The sequence below is a fragment of the Haemorhous mexicanus genome, chromosome 11 (assembly GCF_027477595.1).
Source record: "Haemorhous mexicanus isolate bHaeMex1 chromosome 11, bHaeMex1.pri, whole genome shotgun sequence".
In the NCBI taxonomy this organism is placed as follows: Eukaryota; Metazoa; Chordata; class Aves; order Passeriformes; family Fringillidae; genus Haemorhous; species Haemorhous mexicanus.
Genome location: NC_082351.1, coordinates 6,327,935 through 6,348,189, shown reverse-complemented (window position 1 = coordinate 6,348,189; position 20,255 = coordinate 6,327,935). Strand labels below are relative to the sequence as shown.

General features: G+C 40.7%; 1 protein-coding gene across 13 annotated transcripts in view; it reads left to right on the top strand.

Annotated features, from left to right (window-relative positions):
• Positions 1-20,255, top strand: part of ATP2B2 (ATPase plasma membrane Ca2+ transporting 2) — a 403,287-nt gene that overhangs the window by 334,344 nt on the left and 48,688 nt on the right. For all 13 annotated transcript variants that reach the window (XM_059856152.1, XM_059856154.1, XM_059856161.1 and 10 more), the window contains 2 exons: positions 16,846-17,087; positions 18,043-18,277. In XM_059856152.1, coding sequence (XP_059712135.1) covers positions 16,846-17,087; positions 18,043-18,277 — 477 coding nt within the window. The remainder of the gene's footprint in view (positions 1-16,845; positions 17,088-18,042; positions 18,278-20,255) is intronic.

The following is a 20,255-nucleotide window of genomic DNA, read 5'->3' as shown; positions in this document are numbered from 1 at the left end:
AAAGAAAAGGGGAAGGGGAGGAAAGGGGAGGAAAGGGGAGGAAAGGGGAGGAAAGGAAAGGAAAGGAAAGGAAAGGAAAGGAAAGGAAAGGAAAGGAAAGGAAAGGAAAGGAAAGGAAAGGAAATAGGAAATAGGAAATAGGAAATAGAAAATTCTGAATTGGCAGCAGAAGAGTTTGCAGGAGTTCTCCACACTGTGCTCCTCTATTTGCAGTGTGCTTTTCCCTGTTTTTCTGCAGCATGTGTGCTCCACAAATCCCAGCTCTGTCCCCAGGGAGCTTTGCAGTGCTGGTGTTGGTACAGAAGGGCTTGAGGGAATTTTGGTGACAATTCAGCAGTGACCATCCTTCAGAATGATTGTTTATCTCTGCTTCCTTTCCTCAGGCAATGCTCAAAAGTAAATTGTCCCCTCAGACACTCTGTCATGATCTCATAATTTGTGTTTTAAGGCTGGTGAGGAGGAGAAGTGCTCCTTGACAAGTATTTTATGGAAAGAGAGGTCTGTCCAAGGTTTTATCCTCACAGAATAATACAGGAAATCAGTAAACAGTAAGAAATATTAATTTTTTCATCTTTGCCCATGGAATGACATTGGGGCAGCACATTGGTGCCACTGCTTTTGGGTGAGGGAGGAGAAGCAGGCTGAAATCACCTTCCTGCATTGTGGAATACATTTGGAGTCCTAAAATCTTCTCCTTGTGTAGTTAAAGCCATCCAGAAAATGACTCAGAAAAATGTACTGGGAGGAACTGGTGGAGAAATTCAAGGATCCTCATTTCATTCCCTGGGTGAAAACCACCAAGGGAATGTGGGCAGCTGCTCCAGGTTTTACAGTTTGGATCCTGCAGCCTTGGGGGTACAGTAAATTACTAAATATGAGATACCAGGAGAAACACAGAGGAAAATCTGCTTAGCAAAAAATCAGATTCACTAATGGGTCTTTAAAAATCACTTTTAAAAACTTGCAGGAAACAGTGATATTAAAATCAGTCAAATTTAAGTTTAAATTATTTAAAAATCACTGTTTCCTGCAAGATGCTCCACAGTGTTTTAATCTGGATTTATAAATATTGCTTCTTGTTGTCTGAGCATTTTTTTTCTTGTTTTTTTTTTTCTTTTTTAAACAAAATATGTTGGGACAATGAATGATTTGACTGTGTTGGGCTTTTTTTCCTCCCTCTGAAACCCTGTGTAATTTTTAGGGTGGCTTTAGATCAGGAAAGGCATCCCAGGAATCAAACAGCTTCTGGAGAGTGCTGCAGGTCATTTATTGGCTGCTTCCACCACATTAGTTTGGTGCTGGAAATTTGTGAAAATCTTTTTGTGAAGAGCTCAGGTGACAGGGTTAAAATACTGTCTGTATCTCCAGCTAAATGGTGCATTTGAGCCATTTGAAATGAAATATTTGATTGATTTGGTTGAAAATTGATTGAACTGATTATTAAAAATCTGTGTATTGGGTAAGAGGTTTGATTTCCCAGGCAAAACAATTCCTATTTTAGGTAAATTCATATCTTAATCAGATTTTTTTTTGTATTTTGTTCCCAGTGTTACACAACTGTCTAAGCAGCTATAAATTATGGATTGGAACAGACAATGCAGGCCAGAGAATCTTTCTAAATATAAGCAAGACAATCCTCATCCAAAAAAAGTCCCCCCCCAACGAATTTAAAACTTTTTCTAAAGCCCTTGGTAAGCATTTTCTCAGGATAAATTAGGCAGGGAAAAGAAGAAACCCAACCTATAGTGTCCATCTTATTTACTGTGTAAATAATAATTATTAGGGCTAATAGATGATGCAGTTAATTGTCTGTGCTTCTGGGGGTGCTAATTAGCAGAAAGTAATGATCTTCACACATCACTTGCCGTTGGAGTTGTGCAGAATGAGAGGTACAAACCCAGCTTTTCTCCCTAAATTAGCAGCTGACTTCATAATTGAAATAATTGTGTTTGGGCAATGCTGGGTTGTGCAGAGCCTGGGACAGCTCCTTACCCCAGCCTGCTCCTCCTGCCAGCCAGGAGGGGCTTGTCTTGCCAAAATAGCTGGGCTTGAATGAAAACTCCTGTTTTTTGTGAGTTGGGAGGGGTGGGGTGGAGTCAGCTGCCAAGGAAGAGGGTGATTTGGGAGCAGGGATGGGGGATTTGGGGCAGAAGAGGGTATTTGGGAGAAAAAGAGGGGATTTGGGGGCAGAAGAAGAGGATCTGGGAGCAGAAGAGGGGGATCTGGGAGCAGAAGAGGGGGATTTGAGGGCAGAAAAGAGGGATTTGGGAGCAGGGATTGGTGATTTGGGGGCAGAAGAGGAGAATTTGGGAGCAGAAGAGGGGGATTTGGGGGCAGAATAGAGGGATTTGGGAGCAGGGATTGGTGATTTGGGGGCAGAAGAGGAGAATTTGGGAGCAGAAGAGGGAGATTTGGGGGCAGAAGAGGGGATTTGGGTCAGAATAGGAAGATTTGGGAGCAGGGATGGGGGATTTGGGAGAAGATGAGGGGATTTGGGAGCAGGGATGGGGGATTTGGGGCAGAAGAGGAGGATTTGGGAGCAGAAGAGGGGGATTTGGGAGAAGAAGAGGGGATTTTGGGTCAGAATAGGGGGATTTAGGAGCAGGGATGGGGAATTTGGGAGCAGAAGAGGGGGATTTGGGAGAAGAAGAGGGGATTTTGGATCAGAATAGGGGGATTTGGGAGCAGGGATGGGGGATTTGGGAGCAGGGATGGGGGATTTGGGGCAGAATAGGGGGATTTGGGAGCAGGGAAGGGGACAGGGCCATCTTTTCCCTCTGCCACATACCCAAGGCTGTGGGATTTGGTGGGATTTGGTGCCCTGGTTGCCAGAGGAAAGGGGGGATTCCCTGCAGAGGGACACAGGGGCTGGAGGGAGAGGATCTGGGGTGAAGGTGCTGGGACAGAGCTTGGAACTGTGGCTGCACTGGGCACCAGCAGCTCCCTCCCTTCTTCCTTATCTCCTGCCAAGGAAAGGGGTGACTGTGCTGCCCCAGCAACCAATGGCCACAGGAAAAGGAGATGGATAAATAAAGATTCCTGCTTGACAAGATATTCCCATACCAGCCAAAAGTTTAAATTCTATTTCTTCATTTTCATGGCATTTTGCCATCTTTGTTTTGTCACATTTCCTCAAGTGACAGAGCCCACACCTCCTTCATCCTGGCCTCCTTTGCCTTCAGTTCAGTCATTGCAGATTCCATCAGTTCCTGTTGGAATCAATATTCACTGCAAGCTTTTAGGCAGTCTAAAATCTCTTGGGAGCTCCTTGTTATTATAATGTCATTTTTTGCATTTAGGTTTTTTTCCTTCTTTAGGTTCTTTTCCTTTACTCATTTGCTGATATGCAAATGAGTAAATTAGATTTGGAACTCGCCGTGATGCAACAAATGTTTTTCCTATTGCCTTTCATAGAATTTTTCTTTATGTTATTTATCTTATATTCACATTCTTATTCTGCACAAATCTCGTCCTGGCTTGAGAAAATTCACCTGTGGGGAAAACCTCCAGCTCCCCCCAAAAGTGCAGGCTTTGAAAATCAGTGTTTCCTGCAAGGTGCTGCACTGTGTTTTCATCAGGGTTTGTAAATATTGCTTCTTGGCTGAGCATTTTAGGACTCCTTTTTTCTTTTTTTTTTTTTTTTAAGAAATGATGCACAATGAATGATTGGAGTGTGCTGGGCTCCTTTTCCTCCTCTGCCACCCTGCTGAGGTGAAGCCATCACACCTAGGAGCTGATTGATGTGCTGGTGGGGATGTGGTGGTAGCACTTTTCAGGGAATGTTCTCAGGGAGCATGTTCTCCTGATGGGAGCTTTTGTTTTCACATGAGCTGGTGTAAACCAATTACTTCAGGCACATTTTGGTTTAATGTGGGTTTTCTTTGTGCTCTCAGTCATAGGAACAGGAAGATAATACCTTCCCATGTGATGATTTAATCCCAATTTCACAGAAAATGGGGGTGCTTTTACAAGGTACACACACAGGCTGATTGGAATCAATGTGGTGGGTGAATCACCTCGTAATTAAAGAGGAAATTAATTTCCTTTCACATTTATATTGTGTAAATATATAGTTTATATACCATGCAGTTTTAGTATGTTTTCTTTTTACTCTCAGAGCTCCAATGTGGGGGGAAAAGAGCAACAATCACCAAGAAACTGCAAATGGGACAAGATCTGAAGCACAAGGAATAAAGTCTGACAGGAAATGTGTTGATTTCAGAGCAATAAATGGCAGGAGTTATTTGCAGACTTGAACAAGACTTTAAATTGACTTTCATTGCTACTCTTTGTGACCGACCTTGCACTTCACAAGATCTATAAATTTGCTTTTAATGTAAGCAAAATTATATTCTTTTCGAGTCACAGATAACTTACAAAATCAGTATTAATTGTATGATAAGTAAAATCTATGCATCAATTTCCAGTTCCTGCTTTCTCCTGTGGCTAGAGCCCATTTTTTCTGTCCAGCTTGCAGTTTTCTCTTCTTGTGTGTGAAGCTCTTGGCTCCTTTGGGATACAACCAGTTTTATGTCTGGGTTATTTGTGGGTGTGGGAAGGTGTCCAAAATCTTGGGCCTTCCTGCTTTTAGAGAGGGTTCAGGGACAGCAAAACCTCTAGGATGGGTGGAAACCTGGAGAATTGTTCCCAGGGATCCATGAGGGGCTCTGGCTTCCCAAAGGCACGTGGCTGTGATGGATCCAGATTCCCAGGGGCATGGGACTGACAGGGAGCGGGCAGGACACGTGTCCCACCAAATCCTTTTCCCAGCTGGAGCTTTGCAGAGGAAACAGGAAGTTTTCAAATTTTATAAGGATCATTTTAATTTAGCCAAAGCCATCTAGTCCCTTAGCATCACTGAAAAAATGACAGAGCCTCTGTGCAGACACCTTGCATGAAAAAGAACCTTCTAGAAATGATAAAAATTTAAGATAAATGGAATAAGCACTGTGAGCCTGCCTTAAATGAATGGAATGGGATAAATGGAATAAATCTGTGAGGCTGCCTTAATAAATGAAAGAAATGGAATGGGGTAAATGGAATAAATCTGTGAGCCTTCTTTAATAAATGGAATAAATGGAATGGGGTAAATGGAATAAATCTGTGAGCCTGCCTTACCTGTGCAGGTGCAAACACACAGAGCAGTAGAGTGTGCCTGGCTCCTGGTGAGTCCTTGTGGGGTCATTGGGACACTTTATCCTTGGAAATTCTGGATGAGAGTTGGGCAGAAGATCTGGCTCGTTGGCCCTGGCACCAAGGAAAGCCTTGAGCATGTTAAACAGCTCCACTGCAGATTTTTAATGCCACTGTTATTTTTCTGTCGTTTCCATTTATTCCATCCCCCTCCATTTCCCCTCACTCCAAAGGCTGGCAGTGCTCAGTGCTGGTGTGATAGGGGCTGTGCATTTGGAAGAGGTGAGAAAGGAGATTTTTCTGGGAGAATTTTTCTCTGAAGAAGGACAGGATGTTCCAGCTCTCCATCACTGCTGTCCCGTTTCCTCCTGAGTGAATAATCAGGCACAAATTGGCTGCAGCCTCCGTCTGCTGCTCTGCCCAGCCAAGGCATCATTCCTGGTGTCCTGACAAGGAGAGGGCCTGGCCAGAGGACTCAATTTAGAATGCATCCCAAACATTATCCCACCAATCATGCAAAAAAATCCCTCTGAGAAAATGTATTAGCTGAGCATGGCTCTGACAGATTATATCCACTTGAGCTCATCCATTTGCCTCCCAAACCCCAAATGGAACAGACCCAAACCAATTTAAAAATAGTTGCAGCTGATACGTGCTGCTAAAGAGGAGCACATTTTGTATCAGCAGTGAAATTTCTGCTCTCTGTGGTTTTAGACTCCTTTGGAGATGGGTGCTTGAAGAACCCTTCTCCTTACTCTGGAAATGAGTTCTGTTAGCAGAGATCTGTAATTATGATGGGCTATAATCAGGAGCTTCAATCAAGTGAAAAAACTTCCTTTTCCATGTGGCTAGATTTGCTTTGCACTCACTAAATTTAGCTCCTTCCACTGTACAAATTGTTTGTAGCTGTGGTGCCACCAGAAAGGCAGTGAGTATTAAGATTAATCTTTGCTTTGGTTTGGTCTTCCTAGAAATTTATTTCCCCATCTGGTTCTATTTAATAGAAAAACAGAAAATCCCCAAAGTATTGATAAGTTTTCTGCACATGAAAACTGGATGGACAGATCAGCCACCTGTAAATTCTCTTTCTTTTATGGAAATTCAGGTTTTTGATGCACATCGGTAAAGGTCAGGCATTTTCTGTTATTTAATGCATGATTAAATTCTTGTACGTTATCATTATGATTATTATCAAAGTTCATATTTTTCAGATGGTGGGACTGGGTTTTGGTGGATTTTTGATTAAATTCTTGTACATTATTGTGATCATTATCACAGTTCAGATTTTTCAGATGGTGGGACTGGGTTTTGGTGGATTTTTGTGCAAGGGGATATTTAGTTGATTGGTTTTTCCACTTCCAATTAGCTAAAAGAAATATAGAGGAGGCAATACAAATAGAAATGAGAGGGAGTATATGTAGATACCATGGAATGGGTGATGGGTTTTACACTTTGTTGTTGAAATTCATGCAGGATGGCCAGGCAGAAACAGGCATGAGAGTCAACTCAGGCTACCAGTGGAAGTGTCTTTAACAAAAAGTGATTAATTTTGATTAAAAGAGTAAAATAGTTAATAAAAGGTGATGAGATTTGAGGATCACGTGGTCAGAATCATTGAATATTATATTGGCTCAATAAGAAAAAGATTGAGAAGTGAGGGGAAAATCTGTTGATAAATGATTTAAGTGTGCAGTAGAGTGGCTCCAAGGACATTTTCCAAATGTACAGATGCTGCTTAGACTGAAGAAAATGTATCTCTGCTTCCTTAAACCCAAAAGGTGAAGTTTCAGCCCTAAGGCAGTTGCTTTAAGGCTTTTAATGCTGTCCAACCCCATGCCAATCCCAGAGTTGGGTCTAATTTGGAAATCTGCTTTTTGAACTGGGGACATTGCCTTGGAACTGGAGTTTTGCTACCTGATGAGCTCCACCCCAGGCAGTTTCTGTCCTGTTTTCTCTGTCTGCAGCTCTCACAGAGCCAGTCCAGGACCAAAGGGCAGTAAAACCTGAGTTTAGCAGATGTAACCTGAGGTAGCAGCTCTCGGGTGCCAATTATTACAGCCCTGCCATTGAGTGCAATTTCTCTTGTGAAATGAAAGATGCTCAGCTTGGTTGTTGCTCATGACAGTGTGGGGAGTGTTTGCCAAAGGTCTTGAAGAATTCATTAGAAATTTATAAAATCTTCTTAATCTGCTCCAAATTTTTGCCAGTTTGGTTTAGAAATTGTCCCTTTGTCACTGTGGTCTGAGTTCTGCTGATACTGGTACCAGGAAAAGTGCTGAGTCTTTCTTTACAGCAAACTCAAACAGAATCCTTGTACTTAGGCTATATTTAAAGTAAATTAGTTGTTGATTAAAGTAAGTTAATAACAATTGCTGTGTCTAATTACTTTGATTATATAGGTTACTTGTCAACAGTTCTTGTTGCCCTTAAAGCTGGGATGGTGCCAGGATAAATCCAACCATTGCCAGTTCCCTGGCTGCACAAAAGGACAAGAGTGCAGGTTTTTAGTCTGGAAAGGGAATAGGGAATATTCCAAATTTAGAGCTAAATTGTCATGAAATGGCACATTTAAGGGACTATAGGAATGGGTTTGATCAATAACAATAGGAAGGTCCCTAAATAATACAGATGAATAACATCTTTTAGTGCAATAAATATGCCAAGATTCCTTTGTGGGAAATGTGGAGAAAAATCTGTGCCAGTAAAATTCAGTTGAGTCTCATCTGGAAACAACAAGGCTGAAGGATCCTAATCACAACTAAGAATTGATCAGTACTGTCATAACAAGGCAGAGTTCATTCTTTGCACTGTGGTGTGGTGCACTAATTTACCCCTGCTTAAATCCAGCCACAAATTATTGTCATTTGGAATGGAGAGATTTTTCATAATTAGTTTTGGTTTTTTAAATTAAAAGACTTCCAGCCTTCTGTTTTAATTATTTTTGTCTTGAAACATAGAAAATTTACACAATTACAGAGTCCTTACAAAAGGAAAAAGTTCCAATGAGACAACCAGAAAGGGTTAGGAGATGGAGAGGAATAATTCATATCTTTAGGTTGTGGAGTCACTGCTGAACTGTGATGTACAAATGTAACATCTCTGTCAGGGTTTGGTTCCTTAGAATAGGTATTGTTAAATTACATGTGCAGGACCTTATGAATAGATATTCATAATTTTTAAAAGTTATCAGCTGTTTTATTTATAGTTTGATATCAGAAAACCTTGCTCTGGTCCAAATTAAATTAATTGCATCGATAAATGTGGTTAAATTTTGCTTTGTTAACCACTTCTGCTAGAGCTATCCCTCTATTTATCTGGTTGTGAAACTGAAAGAAATAGAAATTTTCATTTGAATTAGTGGTGAGGGTGGTCAAACATTGGCACAGGTTGCTCACAGAAGTTGTGGAGTCTCCTTCCCTGCAGATATTCAGGATCCCACTGGACACAGCCCTGAGCAACTCTCTAATTTTTCAAAAATTGGGTACAAACCTGACATATCCATCTTAAATCAATGAGAAGAATCAAAAATTCCATGTTTTTGGAAGTACTTTTTTGCCTTTTTTTTTCAAGTGAATCAAAGGCAAATATGTCCTTCAAATTAAAAGGACAATTAAATTATTTGCTATTAAAGTTGAGAGTTTTTATTAAAAAAAACTCTCTGTGAATGTAAAAATAGGTGAGATTCCAAGAGAAGGGGAGTGTGGACTGTCACACCAGCCTCTCAGTCTGTTCTTCATGCCTGATTTCCCCTTCTTCCAGAGCCACTCGTGGGGGAATTCATGGGCTATATCCTTTTTTTCCCTGTCCCTGTTCTGTGAGCTGAAAGGAGCACGAGTCCATATTCACTGAGCCACATCAGCTCTGCTCCCTCAGCTTTGCTGCTGGGAAATGTCACCCTGATCCATTGCATAATTCCAGCTGGCCCCCCTCTCAGGGGAGCATTGCCTTGCTGGAGTTGCAGGCAAGATGCTGAAATGCACCATTTTTATATCAACTTATAGCTGACCAAACTTGTCCCCACCCCGAGCAGCAGCAGGAGAATGATGAGGAGCAAAACGTTCCCTCGGTTTGGGCATCGTTTTCAGGTCATTTTCAGATAATAGGGAAAACCATGCAATAATTATCCTCCCAAAAATGAAATAATTACCCTGCATCCCAGCTAATCTGAGGCAGGAAAACTCTGAATATCCTCCAGCTGTCCTGGGAGAGCTGATGGTGCCAGTTGTACCTGGATAATTCCATCACACATGAACCTGCTCTTAAACTGATACAGGACAGAGGCAAAAATTCCTGCTCCCCTTTTCCTAGGCAGTTTGGGCAGACCTGATATTTAAACAGGTTTGATAACCATGAGGGATATTAAAGCTGGGGGAATTCAGGAGCCTCACCAGCCCCTAGTGTTGGTTTTCCTAAGAGATGGGGCAACTGAGAGGCATTTTAAAAGATTTTATTCCATTATCAGTCTTGATGAAGAGTGAGTCACAAGAGATGTAAAACTCCATGCCATTCCATCAGAACCAACCCATTTCCTGGTTACAATCCCTTATCAATGTTTTTCCCTATTAGCTTTTGCCACACAATGCTCCTCTTGTTTCTAATACCAATCACCCATTTTTTTCCCCTGCTACAATGCATCTTTCACAGTTGGTGCACACCACTGCAGTTCCCATCAAAAACTCACTTCTATTTTTATTCCTCACTAAAACAATACATCTCTCCCCCACACTGTAAGTCTTTACACCACAAAAAACCAAATAATCACTATCTTCCCTTCACAAATATAACAGGAATCATAAATTCACTTTACAAACACAGTATAACTCCTCCAATTCCTAAAACACCCATAAGTACTACTAAATTCCAATCACTCAACCAAAACACACAAAAATTATTATAACATCTACACCAATATGCAACATACCTCTAATATTAATAGTATAATTATACCTATATATAATTATACCTATATATATAATAATACCTATAACATTAACTATTTTACCACAATGTATTAAACTACAAATCCATTCTAACCATTCATTACTAACACATTCTACCCAAAAACCATCAAATACTAAACAAAAACTCTCACACTAGAGCAACCTCTTAATGTAGAGCTTTGTTATTATGAAATAATCATGTTTACATTTTTGATTCCAGCCTTCAGATTTTGCATGCCCCGTGGGTGTTTCATTGTGCTTTCAGTTTAGTTTGTCTAGATGTGGGATGAGCTGGCAATTCCTTACCTGCCAGCCAGGGTTTGGAATAAATTGCCTTGGTTTTGAGAGGTTTTGGTGATGGCTGCTGGTGCCTAAAGGAAGTAGTGGCAACTTGAGCTCATTTGTTTGGTGCCATTTCCCAAGAGATGGAACTGCTGTGGATGTTGGCATTTTGTGGGTGATGGGAAGCAGAAGGAATTAGCTTCTAAAATCCCATTTTTTGTGTGTGTTTTCAGACTAGAAATATGAGGGACACATCAATAAAGGGCAGCCCTGGTGAAATTTTAGCAATTTATTTAATGATGTGATTATTTATAGTTTACCCCTCTGCAATGTGCTTTGGTTCAGTCCTGTTTGGTGCCTGGCAATGCTGCTGATGTGCTGCATTACTGATACAATCAGTAAACCCCCATTTTTTCTCTCGATCCTGTTCCTCCCTCCAATTTTGAGTTCAAACTTTCTCATGTTACAGCAGCTCCGTGTCCTCCCGTCTGCTACAGAGATGTTTAAGTGTTTAAATCATGTAGGAAATATATCAGGAGAAAAGGGAGAGAGCTGGCAATTACAGTGGGAATTACCAAAAACCACTTTTCCTTCTCCCATCACCTTCTGTTTGATTCTTTCTCTCTGAAAATTCGTGGCACTGTTAGAGGTGAAAGTTGTCTTTTTTTTTTTCTCTTCTCTGTCAGAAGCTCTTCACAATCAAAGTTCCTGGTTAAGCCTATCATGATTTTATTTTAGAGAAGCTGTATTAACACTTCTAAAAACATTCAATATTTTTCTGTCTTCTGTGCAAGCACTCTGTAGCACCATTATGTACCAAATGTAACAAATCCAATAATATTTGGAAAATATATCCAATCTCAGGTACCAGGGCATGCAAAGCACCTGCTAAAGGCTTTCCAAGCATTTTTTGTTGTCTGGTTTTGAGCTAATTTCCATATATATGAGCCACAGGCCTTTGAAATCCTGGATGTGCAATCATTGGACCCCAAAAAATCAGGGATTCAGAAGCTTGTTCTCCTTAAGGGTTGTGGACCTCTAGGTCTTGGGAATTGAAATGAAGTGAAGGGAGAGATCTGTACCAGCTCAGTGTAAAAATCTGTTTAATCTTTTGAAGGTTAAAAGGAGATCAATTTACTGTCTGGTGAACAGGTGATATGAATGAATGTGAATATAAGTGAACATAAACATAAGTGAACACAAATATAAATGAACATAAATATAAGTGAATATAAATATAAGTGAATGGGAACACTGATGGGAAGCTACTCAGCACTGTGCAAAAGAACAGGAAGAAACCACCAAAGCTTCAAAGTTTGAAGTGTTGGGCTTTAAATGCAGTGAGGGAGCTCAGGAGAGTGTGGTTGTGCTGCAGTCTGGGTCTCCTGGTGCCAGGGAGGTTACACAACCAGCCCCAAGTTCATAACTGTTCTCCAATCCCTTCTTCTGACCCCAATTCAAGCTGACTTTTGACTTTATTTTCACTGAATTTCAGCAGCCCTGTACCTTGCAGTGCTGGTTCTGAGCTGGGGAGCAGCTGTGTGGTACCACGAATCATCCTGCTCTGTGTAAAACACAGGCAACTTGTGGAGACCTCACAGAAACCTCCAAACTGTGCCAGGACAAATTGTCACCAATGATGTCATTCCTGGTCTGCCCTTGAGGTTGCAAGGATCCCAGTCTGCAGAGATAGAAAAGCTGATTTTTATTCCTAATAGAGACCTTGTGGAAATAAATTGACAGCATTTTAAGGGTGCACAGCTGCTGCCAGGTGTTTGCAGGGAATCTGTTCTTCTCTCAGTCCAGGAGTTGATGTATTTCTGATTTTCCTCCCCATTCCATCTCAGGGGGAAGGGGTAGTGAGCAAAGAGGCTCCTTTTCTGATTTCCAGCTGGGGTCAAACCATTGCTCTGGCTCCAGAATCCCAGAGAAATTCTAAACACAAATTCTAAACCAGCTGAGGGCTGGTATTTCACTGCCTTCCTCTTGCCAACAGAGCTTCTGGAACCGTTTCCCATTTTGTAATGGGAAACTTTATTTAGCCAAGCAAAGTTTTCAATTCTTAATCCTAGGCTAAAACAAACTCACCCCTTTCATTCTGCAGCTTTTCTCTAAGATAAACAGGCAAAGTCTCTGTTGTTTTAGCTTGAAGTCAGTTGAAGGAAGCTGTATCTGCAAAAAGCTGGAACATTTGGTTATAAATTGGGATGTTTTAATCTTGCTTTAGATGTCTTACATTTAAATGTTGATTAAAATTATGTAGCAAGGGTGATAGGACCACAGTTCTTTAGTAGTTCTTTTTGCAATATTAGGAATTCAAAAATAAAAATATCATGTGGTTTGAACAGCATTCATCCTTGTTGGTTACTTTAATTTTATATATAAAATTTTAATTATACTGAGAAAAATTCCTGTGCATCCTGGTCCATTTTGTCTTTTGTTTGAGTAATAGAGTATGAAGTGGAAATCTTTTGCAATTTAATTTTAAAAAGTTTTTGGTTTCCTCTGTTTTCCTGTTGAGATGCTGGGTTGAAATAGGACACTCAACAGTGATATAGTATTCTAGCAAAGCTCATTTTTCGTGTTAATGAATTAGAATATTTGATGCCATTTTTATTCTAAAGGAGTAGCTCAACCAGTAGAACACAGGAGAGTTACAAACAACAAATTAAGACTTTAGATATATGGAAAATCCTGACATTTTAATGTAGAAGGACTTCTTGGCTCTTCTTGCAGAGAAGGGGCAGTGAGAAAAGGAAGGTTTAGTAAAGAGTTAGGACAAAAATGGGAACTTTTTCCTAATCTAATTTTACAAGTTGGATCACCTCTTTAAGTTATGCCCAGAATGTTCTCTTTCTTCTTAAAACCTTTTATTAGTCAATTATTTCCTAGTGAAACAATTCTGAAAATTCCCTTTGTAATCCAAACTCAGTATCAGGTCAATACTGGCTTTGGATTGGTATTTTTAAGCCTTGGTAATGCAGCTGTAGTTTGACCTAGAAACCTATTTTGGTCTGCTGGGTGTAACCAGGGCTTTTTAAACATCTGTCTGGGGGTTCTTCTGCATGTGAGTAGCTGCTTGCAACTGAAATGTTGTGGGTAAATGATCCAAAGGCTTGGGAGAGATGTTTGAAAAAATTTTTCCAGGGTCATGACTGGGGGAAGATCCTGGCTCAGTCCCTTGCAAGCAGGTGATGGAACAGATTGCAGGTGACCTGTGGGGAGCAGAAGGTCCTTGCTGGAGCTCCCTGTGGTAAATCTCAGCTCAAAGCCTTTCCCTCTTCCTGCTTCCAAGGGTTATGATGCCTTTTTAGGACCACCTAAAACCAGAGGCCAGACAGTAATAAGGGAAAAAAAATCAGTTCTATTTATTGAAGGGCCTGCAGGTACATTTAGGGCAGATGAAATCCCCCAGGGGCTACACCCAAAATGGATGACGGGTCAGGGGGTTTTATACTTTTATAAGTTTGGTCCATTTGCATACTGGGGGTTGATCTGCCAATTCCAGCTCCAGGTAATGAAGTCACTGACCCCAATTTGCTGCCCCCAAGTCCCTTTTGTTCCCATCTCTGGGCCCTGGGGCAGTGAGGTGTCCTTGATTGCCAGGCCTGGAGAGGAATTGTTGTGTCTGCCCCAAATGGGAAAGCTGCAGCTGACACTGGGTGTGGGGTTTGGAGTTACACACTAAAGAGCTGCAGGAGTGCAAATCAATTAAATATATACAAGCTAAAATGCTAAGGCATCAGTTCCATCCTCTGAGGGGTCACTGCAGCTCTTCCAGTGAATCCCTCCAGAGTAACCCCATTGGGCTGTCCTTGTTTTCCAGGTGCCATGAACCGCAGAATTCAGCGAGAAATAAATTTAGCTCCAGCCCAGCAGGAAGTTTCAGAGGCAGCAGCTTCTGCAAGGGATTGTCAAGAACAATCTGCAAGGAGGCTGCTCCTGGCATATAGATTTTGAGCTGGAACAGTGCAGGGAAGGAAATGCTCCGTGCCAACTCTCAGCACCATATGCTTGCCCCTAATGTAATGCACAAAGAATATGGAGACAGCAGCTGCTCTGCAGGGAGGTGGCCACTTGTTAGATTTTGAAACCTTTCCGAAGTGTCTGTTCCTTTTCTTTTCACAGGAATTTTCCCCCCCCTTGCTTACGTATTTGCATTCAAAAGATGTTCCCTGAAAGGGATCTATTTTTAGGCTGTGGTAAGAACAGGGGAGTGTGATCTACTTTTTGTTGAAATGAGGGTGATTTTGGAAGGACTCTGATAGTTTTTTGTATTGAGAAATGTGAGCAGGTTTTTATTTTCTTGATTTCCATTGGCATCAGGGCGTGATGAAATCATATCTATAAATTAATTACTGTCTAGAACTGTCTGACTTTGATAGAAAACTTTGTCTTTCTTTGGGTTCCAGGAGTGTTCCAGGGGCCTGACCACATTCACATTTAATTCAATGACAATTTTCATTGAGTTCAGTGGAAAAAGAGAAACATAAATGAGGATTTAGATCTAGAATGAGAGGAGTGAAACTCATTTAATATGAGTTTAATATGCCCAGAAGAACGGATCTTCCCTGGCACCCATCACTACCCAGGCACCGAACTTGGTTCCTCTGTTGCTTTGAGAAACCTGAAGTTCCTGGCAGATTCCAGGAACCCTGTGCCTGCAATGCCAGGAAAACAAAGCTTTTTAAGTAAACAAAACTGGATTTTAAAAGGTATTTTTTTGACCCCACTGAATTCCAGATACACCTCACTACGAGCGCTTCCATTTTGAATTAGGGATTCTTAAATGAATTTGAGAATCCAGAGGGAAGTTACATCACAGTATAATGAGGTTACAGCAGGACAAGTTGTTATAGCAGGTAATAAAATTAATGTATCTCACTGGCATTTTTGCTGAATGTCAGTGTTTTACTGTGACCCTGGAGTGATGTTAAAATGTCACAGCAACACCAGAGTGACCCATATTAGTCAGTAAAAATGATGGTTCACATAAAAGAAAGATGTTACAATCCTTTTTGGAAGGATAAATCTCTTTCAGGCAGAGATTTTTGGGTTATTCTGTGTTGTTGTTTGTAGCTGCTTCTCTCTGAAAAAAAAAGACATTAATCTACCTGTCACTAGGTATCGATCTTCCTGCTGGTAGGGAAATTATTCTTTTGGAAAAATAAATATTTGTTTACTTCAGTTCTAGGCTAGTCTGTTATCTATCTGACCTTAATTTTTCAAACCAGCTGCAATTGGTGATTTTCTGGGATAATTAATGACTAATGCTCATTTAAAGGGCCCCCTTTCCCCTTTTGGTGGCCATACTTGTTGCAAGAATTCAAATCCAGTAGGGTGGCTGATTTGCAGCTTTAATCATTCCCTTTGTGTGCCCTCATCCCAGTGATGGACAATGCAGGAAGTTCTATCTGTTAGGAATCCCATTTCTGAAGGAAACAGGATTTTAAAGTGAAATTAATCACGGCTTCTGAATACAGTCCTGCAGTCCTAATTCTGCAAAATGTGTGGTAAATTAACTCACATTGAAAATGATGACTTAGAGTCTTGGCTAGAACCAAATCAAAATCTGTTTTCAGTGCAAATTAAAGCAGTGAGATGATTTCCTGTTTTTATTCCCATAAGAGCAGTTTAGCCCTGGCTTAAGGAACACTTTTTAATTCTTCTGACCATAAGAAACTCCAAGTTCTCATTAGTTTATAGTTCATATATTGGCCACTTGAAGTCTGGGGTTCTGGCACAGGAACATTTTGTTTGGGGTGTACAACACTCCCAAGCAAGTTTGTAAATTAATTGTTTATTTCTGTTTTGAAAGGGAATGTAAAGCCTTCCTTGTCCTTCCTTCTGTGCTTCGGAAGGACTAAGAATGGGTAGAAGTTGCACAGTGTTCAGCCTACTCCATTTTCTCTAACATACATAGAATTTATTTGTCTGAAGCAGCAGACTAAAGTAATTCTAGAAACGGGTACATTTAGATACAGGACTATTATTTCATAGATTTCTTTTCACTGAGATTTGTTGGTATGGTTGGATGGAGATTTATTTTTATATAAAAATGCCTGTCAGGAAAAAAAAAAAAAAGATAGAGCTTTCTTTAACTCACTTTTAAAGCTGTGAAAATCAGCAAACCAATGGAATTCTAAGCAAGAGAGAAAAGGAAATCCTCTGTTCGTGACAAGTGAGAATTGCTTGGTTTTCAGCCTAAGGAAAGTTACTTCCTTTTTAATGGATTGCCCAACCAGCACAAGCTGCCAATGGCTAATTTAAGAAAAAAGAAATACAAGAGACCAAATGTGGCAAATATTGTCTAGGGAAACGTTTTTCCTTGTGAGGAGATGCTTCAGGTCTGTTGGAGCTCCATGGAATTTTTACCTTGCTTTTGAAAACTGGAAGACTCATGGCTACACGGCTCAGACATTAAATTAGGAATTGTGAAGTCAGAGAAATTAGAGAAATTAATCTCCTTTTTTTTTTCTCCTCTATCCAGCCACCAGAAAAAGAGGGCGGGCTGCCTCGCCAGGTGGGCAACAAGACAGAGTGTGGGCTGCTGGGGTTTGTGCTGGATCTGAAGCAGGATTACGAGCCCGTCCGCAGCCTCATCCCCGAGGAGAAGCTCTACAAAGTTTACACCTTCAACTCCGTGAGGAAGTCCATGAGCACGGTCATTAAAATGCCAGATGGCAGCTTCCGCATGTACAGCAAGGGAGCCTCCGAGATTGTTCTCAAGAAGTGAGTGCACTGCATCCCTGGCCTCGTTTTTCCCAAAATTCAAAGCATCCTGACACTGAAATATGGGAATTCTGGAGTTTGGAGTTTGCTGCCTGCACCAGAAATGTGGCACACCTTAGTAGCATGAGCTGCTACTATTGTTTTTTAATTTTTTTAAGCGCTTCTGGGAAATGGGCTCGTTTTTCTTACCATAGAATTGGGTCTGCTTTTGGTAATTTATGAATGGATTCTTCACGTTCAACCCATTTGGAAAAAAGGCACTTTTCAATTTCACTATAAGCTGCTAGCTCATTGATTATTGAGAAAATAATGCATGAAGGACTCTTGGTGCCTGTGCAATTCTCTCTGATATTTCAGTAGTGAATCTTCTAGAAATTTACATTAGAAACTTAAAACATGACATCAGGAGAGGAAACCATTGACTGAAATGAGCTTATACAGGAAATACTTTGGCAGTCATGCAAATGCACACTTGACGTCATTTTGGGGCTACCTAAAACCAGAGGCCAGGCAGAACTAAGGGAATAAAAAGCAGTTCTATTTATTGGAGGGCCTGCAGGTGCACTTAGGGCAGATGAAATCCCCCAGGGGCTACACCAAAATGGAAAATGTTTCACAGGTTTTTATACTTTTATAAGTTTGGTCCATTTGCACATTGGGGGTTAATCTGCCAATTCCAGCTCCAGGTAATGAAGTCACTGACCCCAGGTTTGCTCCCCCCAAGTCCCTTTTGTTCCCATCTCTGGGCCCTGGGGCAGTGAGGTGTCCTTGATTGCCAGGCCTGGAGAGGAATTGTTGTGTCTGCCCAAACTGGGAAAGCTGCAGTTGACACTGGGTGTGGGGTTTGGAGTTACACGCTAAAGAGCTGCAGGAGTGCAAATCAATTAAATATATACAAGCTAAAATGCTAAGACATTCCACTCAATTTTTACTCTCTTTTCCCTGCCCAAACCAGGTGTTCCAGGATCCTCAACGCCGCTGGGGAACCGCGCATCTTCAGGCCCCGCGACAGGGATGAGATGGTGAAGAAGGTGATTGAGCCCATGGCCTGTGATGGGCTGAGAACCATCTGTGTGGCCTTCAGAGACTTCCCCAGCAGCCCTGAGCCTGACTGGGACAACGAGAATGACATCTTATCCGACCTGACTTGCATCTGTGTCGTTGGCATTGAAGACCCAGTAAGGCCAGAGGTACGTCCAATTTTTATCTCATGTAAAACTGGACATAACCTGAATGCCTTCCTACAGGTTTTATCTCTTTTTTAAATTAGGTCTTTCAAAGAAGCTGAAAATCAGCTTTACAAATAGGTTTTGCTTGATAAAAAGCCAATTAATTAAGGTGATAAAATTCAACTCTTTTTAAATAAAGGAATGTAGGGCTTTTTGTAGTGCAGGACTGAGATGATCAGCAGAGGTTTTGTAATGCTCCCACATGTTAAAGAATTTTCCTTTAAGCAGTGCAGTGATGTACAACTCTGAAAGAAGGGAAGACAAGTGCAGTGATTAAAATTGCCATGATTATAATGACAGTTTCCAGAGAAACTGGAGTTTTTACCATTTATTGTAATAGTTGTCACTTTACTTAAGGCTGTACCTGGTGAGTGCTCAGGAAAACTTGTTTATAATATTGTATTTGAGGGAGAAAAGGCTGCAGTCATCCTGGATATCACATTTACATGGCTTGCACAAATATATATAAAATTTCAGCTCAACTTACCCAAGTAAATCAGTAGTAGGTGTGCACATGGGAAGCATACCCCTGCTTCTACACTTGTAAATTACATTCCTACAGAAATACAGGGTCAGGTTAGAGAATTCTGATCTCTCTATTTGGTGCTTGATGATTAATGGAGAATTAATAATTCCATGTTAGGGTTTGAAAATGGTGACAGTACCTTTGGAGCTAGCACGACACAAACCCAGGTACCAAGTGCACAACTGTGCCTTGCCTCAGAATGGATTTTATTGGGTTTTTTCCCCTCAATATGAAGGTTAAAATAAAAAGTAAATCTTGTGTAGGTGACAACTGGATGATAAACTCCTTATCTCCACAAAGAGCAGATAAACAGCATCCACTTTATCTGTCATCAGATGGTCTCCTGCTGCTAATCCATCTGTCCCCATGGCTGACATTGCAAGGCTTTCAAATGTTGGAAAATGTCCTTTAGAAATTCTGTCTGCAGTGCTCCTTTAATGCTCCAGCTCACATAGACAGATATTTTGCAGAAAATATTTTGCAGAAAATATAGATATTTTCAAAAATATTTTGTCAGTGGCCACTGGAGCTGTGAATCAATCCTCGCCCCCCTCCTAAATCAAATCATGATCCACGTTAGAAAACAGCTTTAAGTCAGGTTCTATGTGGTGTGACAGACTGAGGGATTGGGGAGCAGTGGGATTTGCAGTTATTATGGAAAATAGTTGCAAACTCTCCTTTCATGTGAGTGTTAGGAGGGTGTTTTGTAAGAGAGCTGCTCTTATCTTGCAGGGAATAATTTTTTGGGAGCTTGAGGTAAAAGTGAATAATTCTGCTAAAAATAGAAGGCAAATCTGACTTCTATGTAAAGAATCAAAGAGATGAAGGCAGGAAAACATCTTATTTCTAAACAAACACTTGAATATTGTATTGAATTTCATTTGGTTAGCACCAGAACATGCAGGAACATTTCTATTTTAGTGCAAGACACACGACAAAATATTTGCAATTTCAGAAATTTAGCAAATTTTGGACATTTGGGACTTGGGTTTTTGTTTTTTTCCACCTCATCTCTTTTGACTGTATTGAAGTGGCAATAACATCATGAAAATATTTAAACCAATATTTAAATTACTACTCTGCACATTATAAGAAGCAGTACCTTAGGGGAAATAAATGAACCAATAAACCCTGAGCCAGGAGAAAAACATAAAGTTCAGAAAACCCTGTAAGTTTGGAATATCTGACTTGGTTGGAATATTGTAATGTGCATGTGTGAAATCCCCATTGCTGATGCAAATAGCAAGATGTTGAGCAGTTATAGGGAATATTTTGCCAAAATGAAATCTGCTCATTAAATTGACTCCCCACTGGAGCTTAGGCATTTTCAAAGTGCTTTCTGTAGGGGTAAAGAAAAGAACACAAAAATAAGAATTCTTACTAAAAGTGCTGTTTTATCAATATTCTAAATAT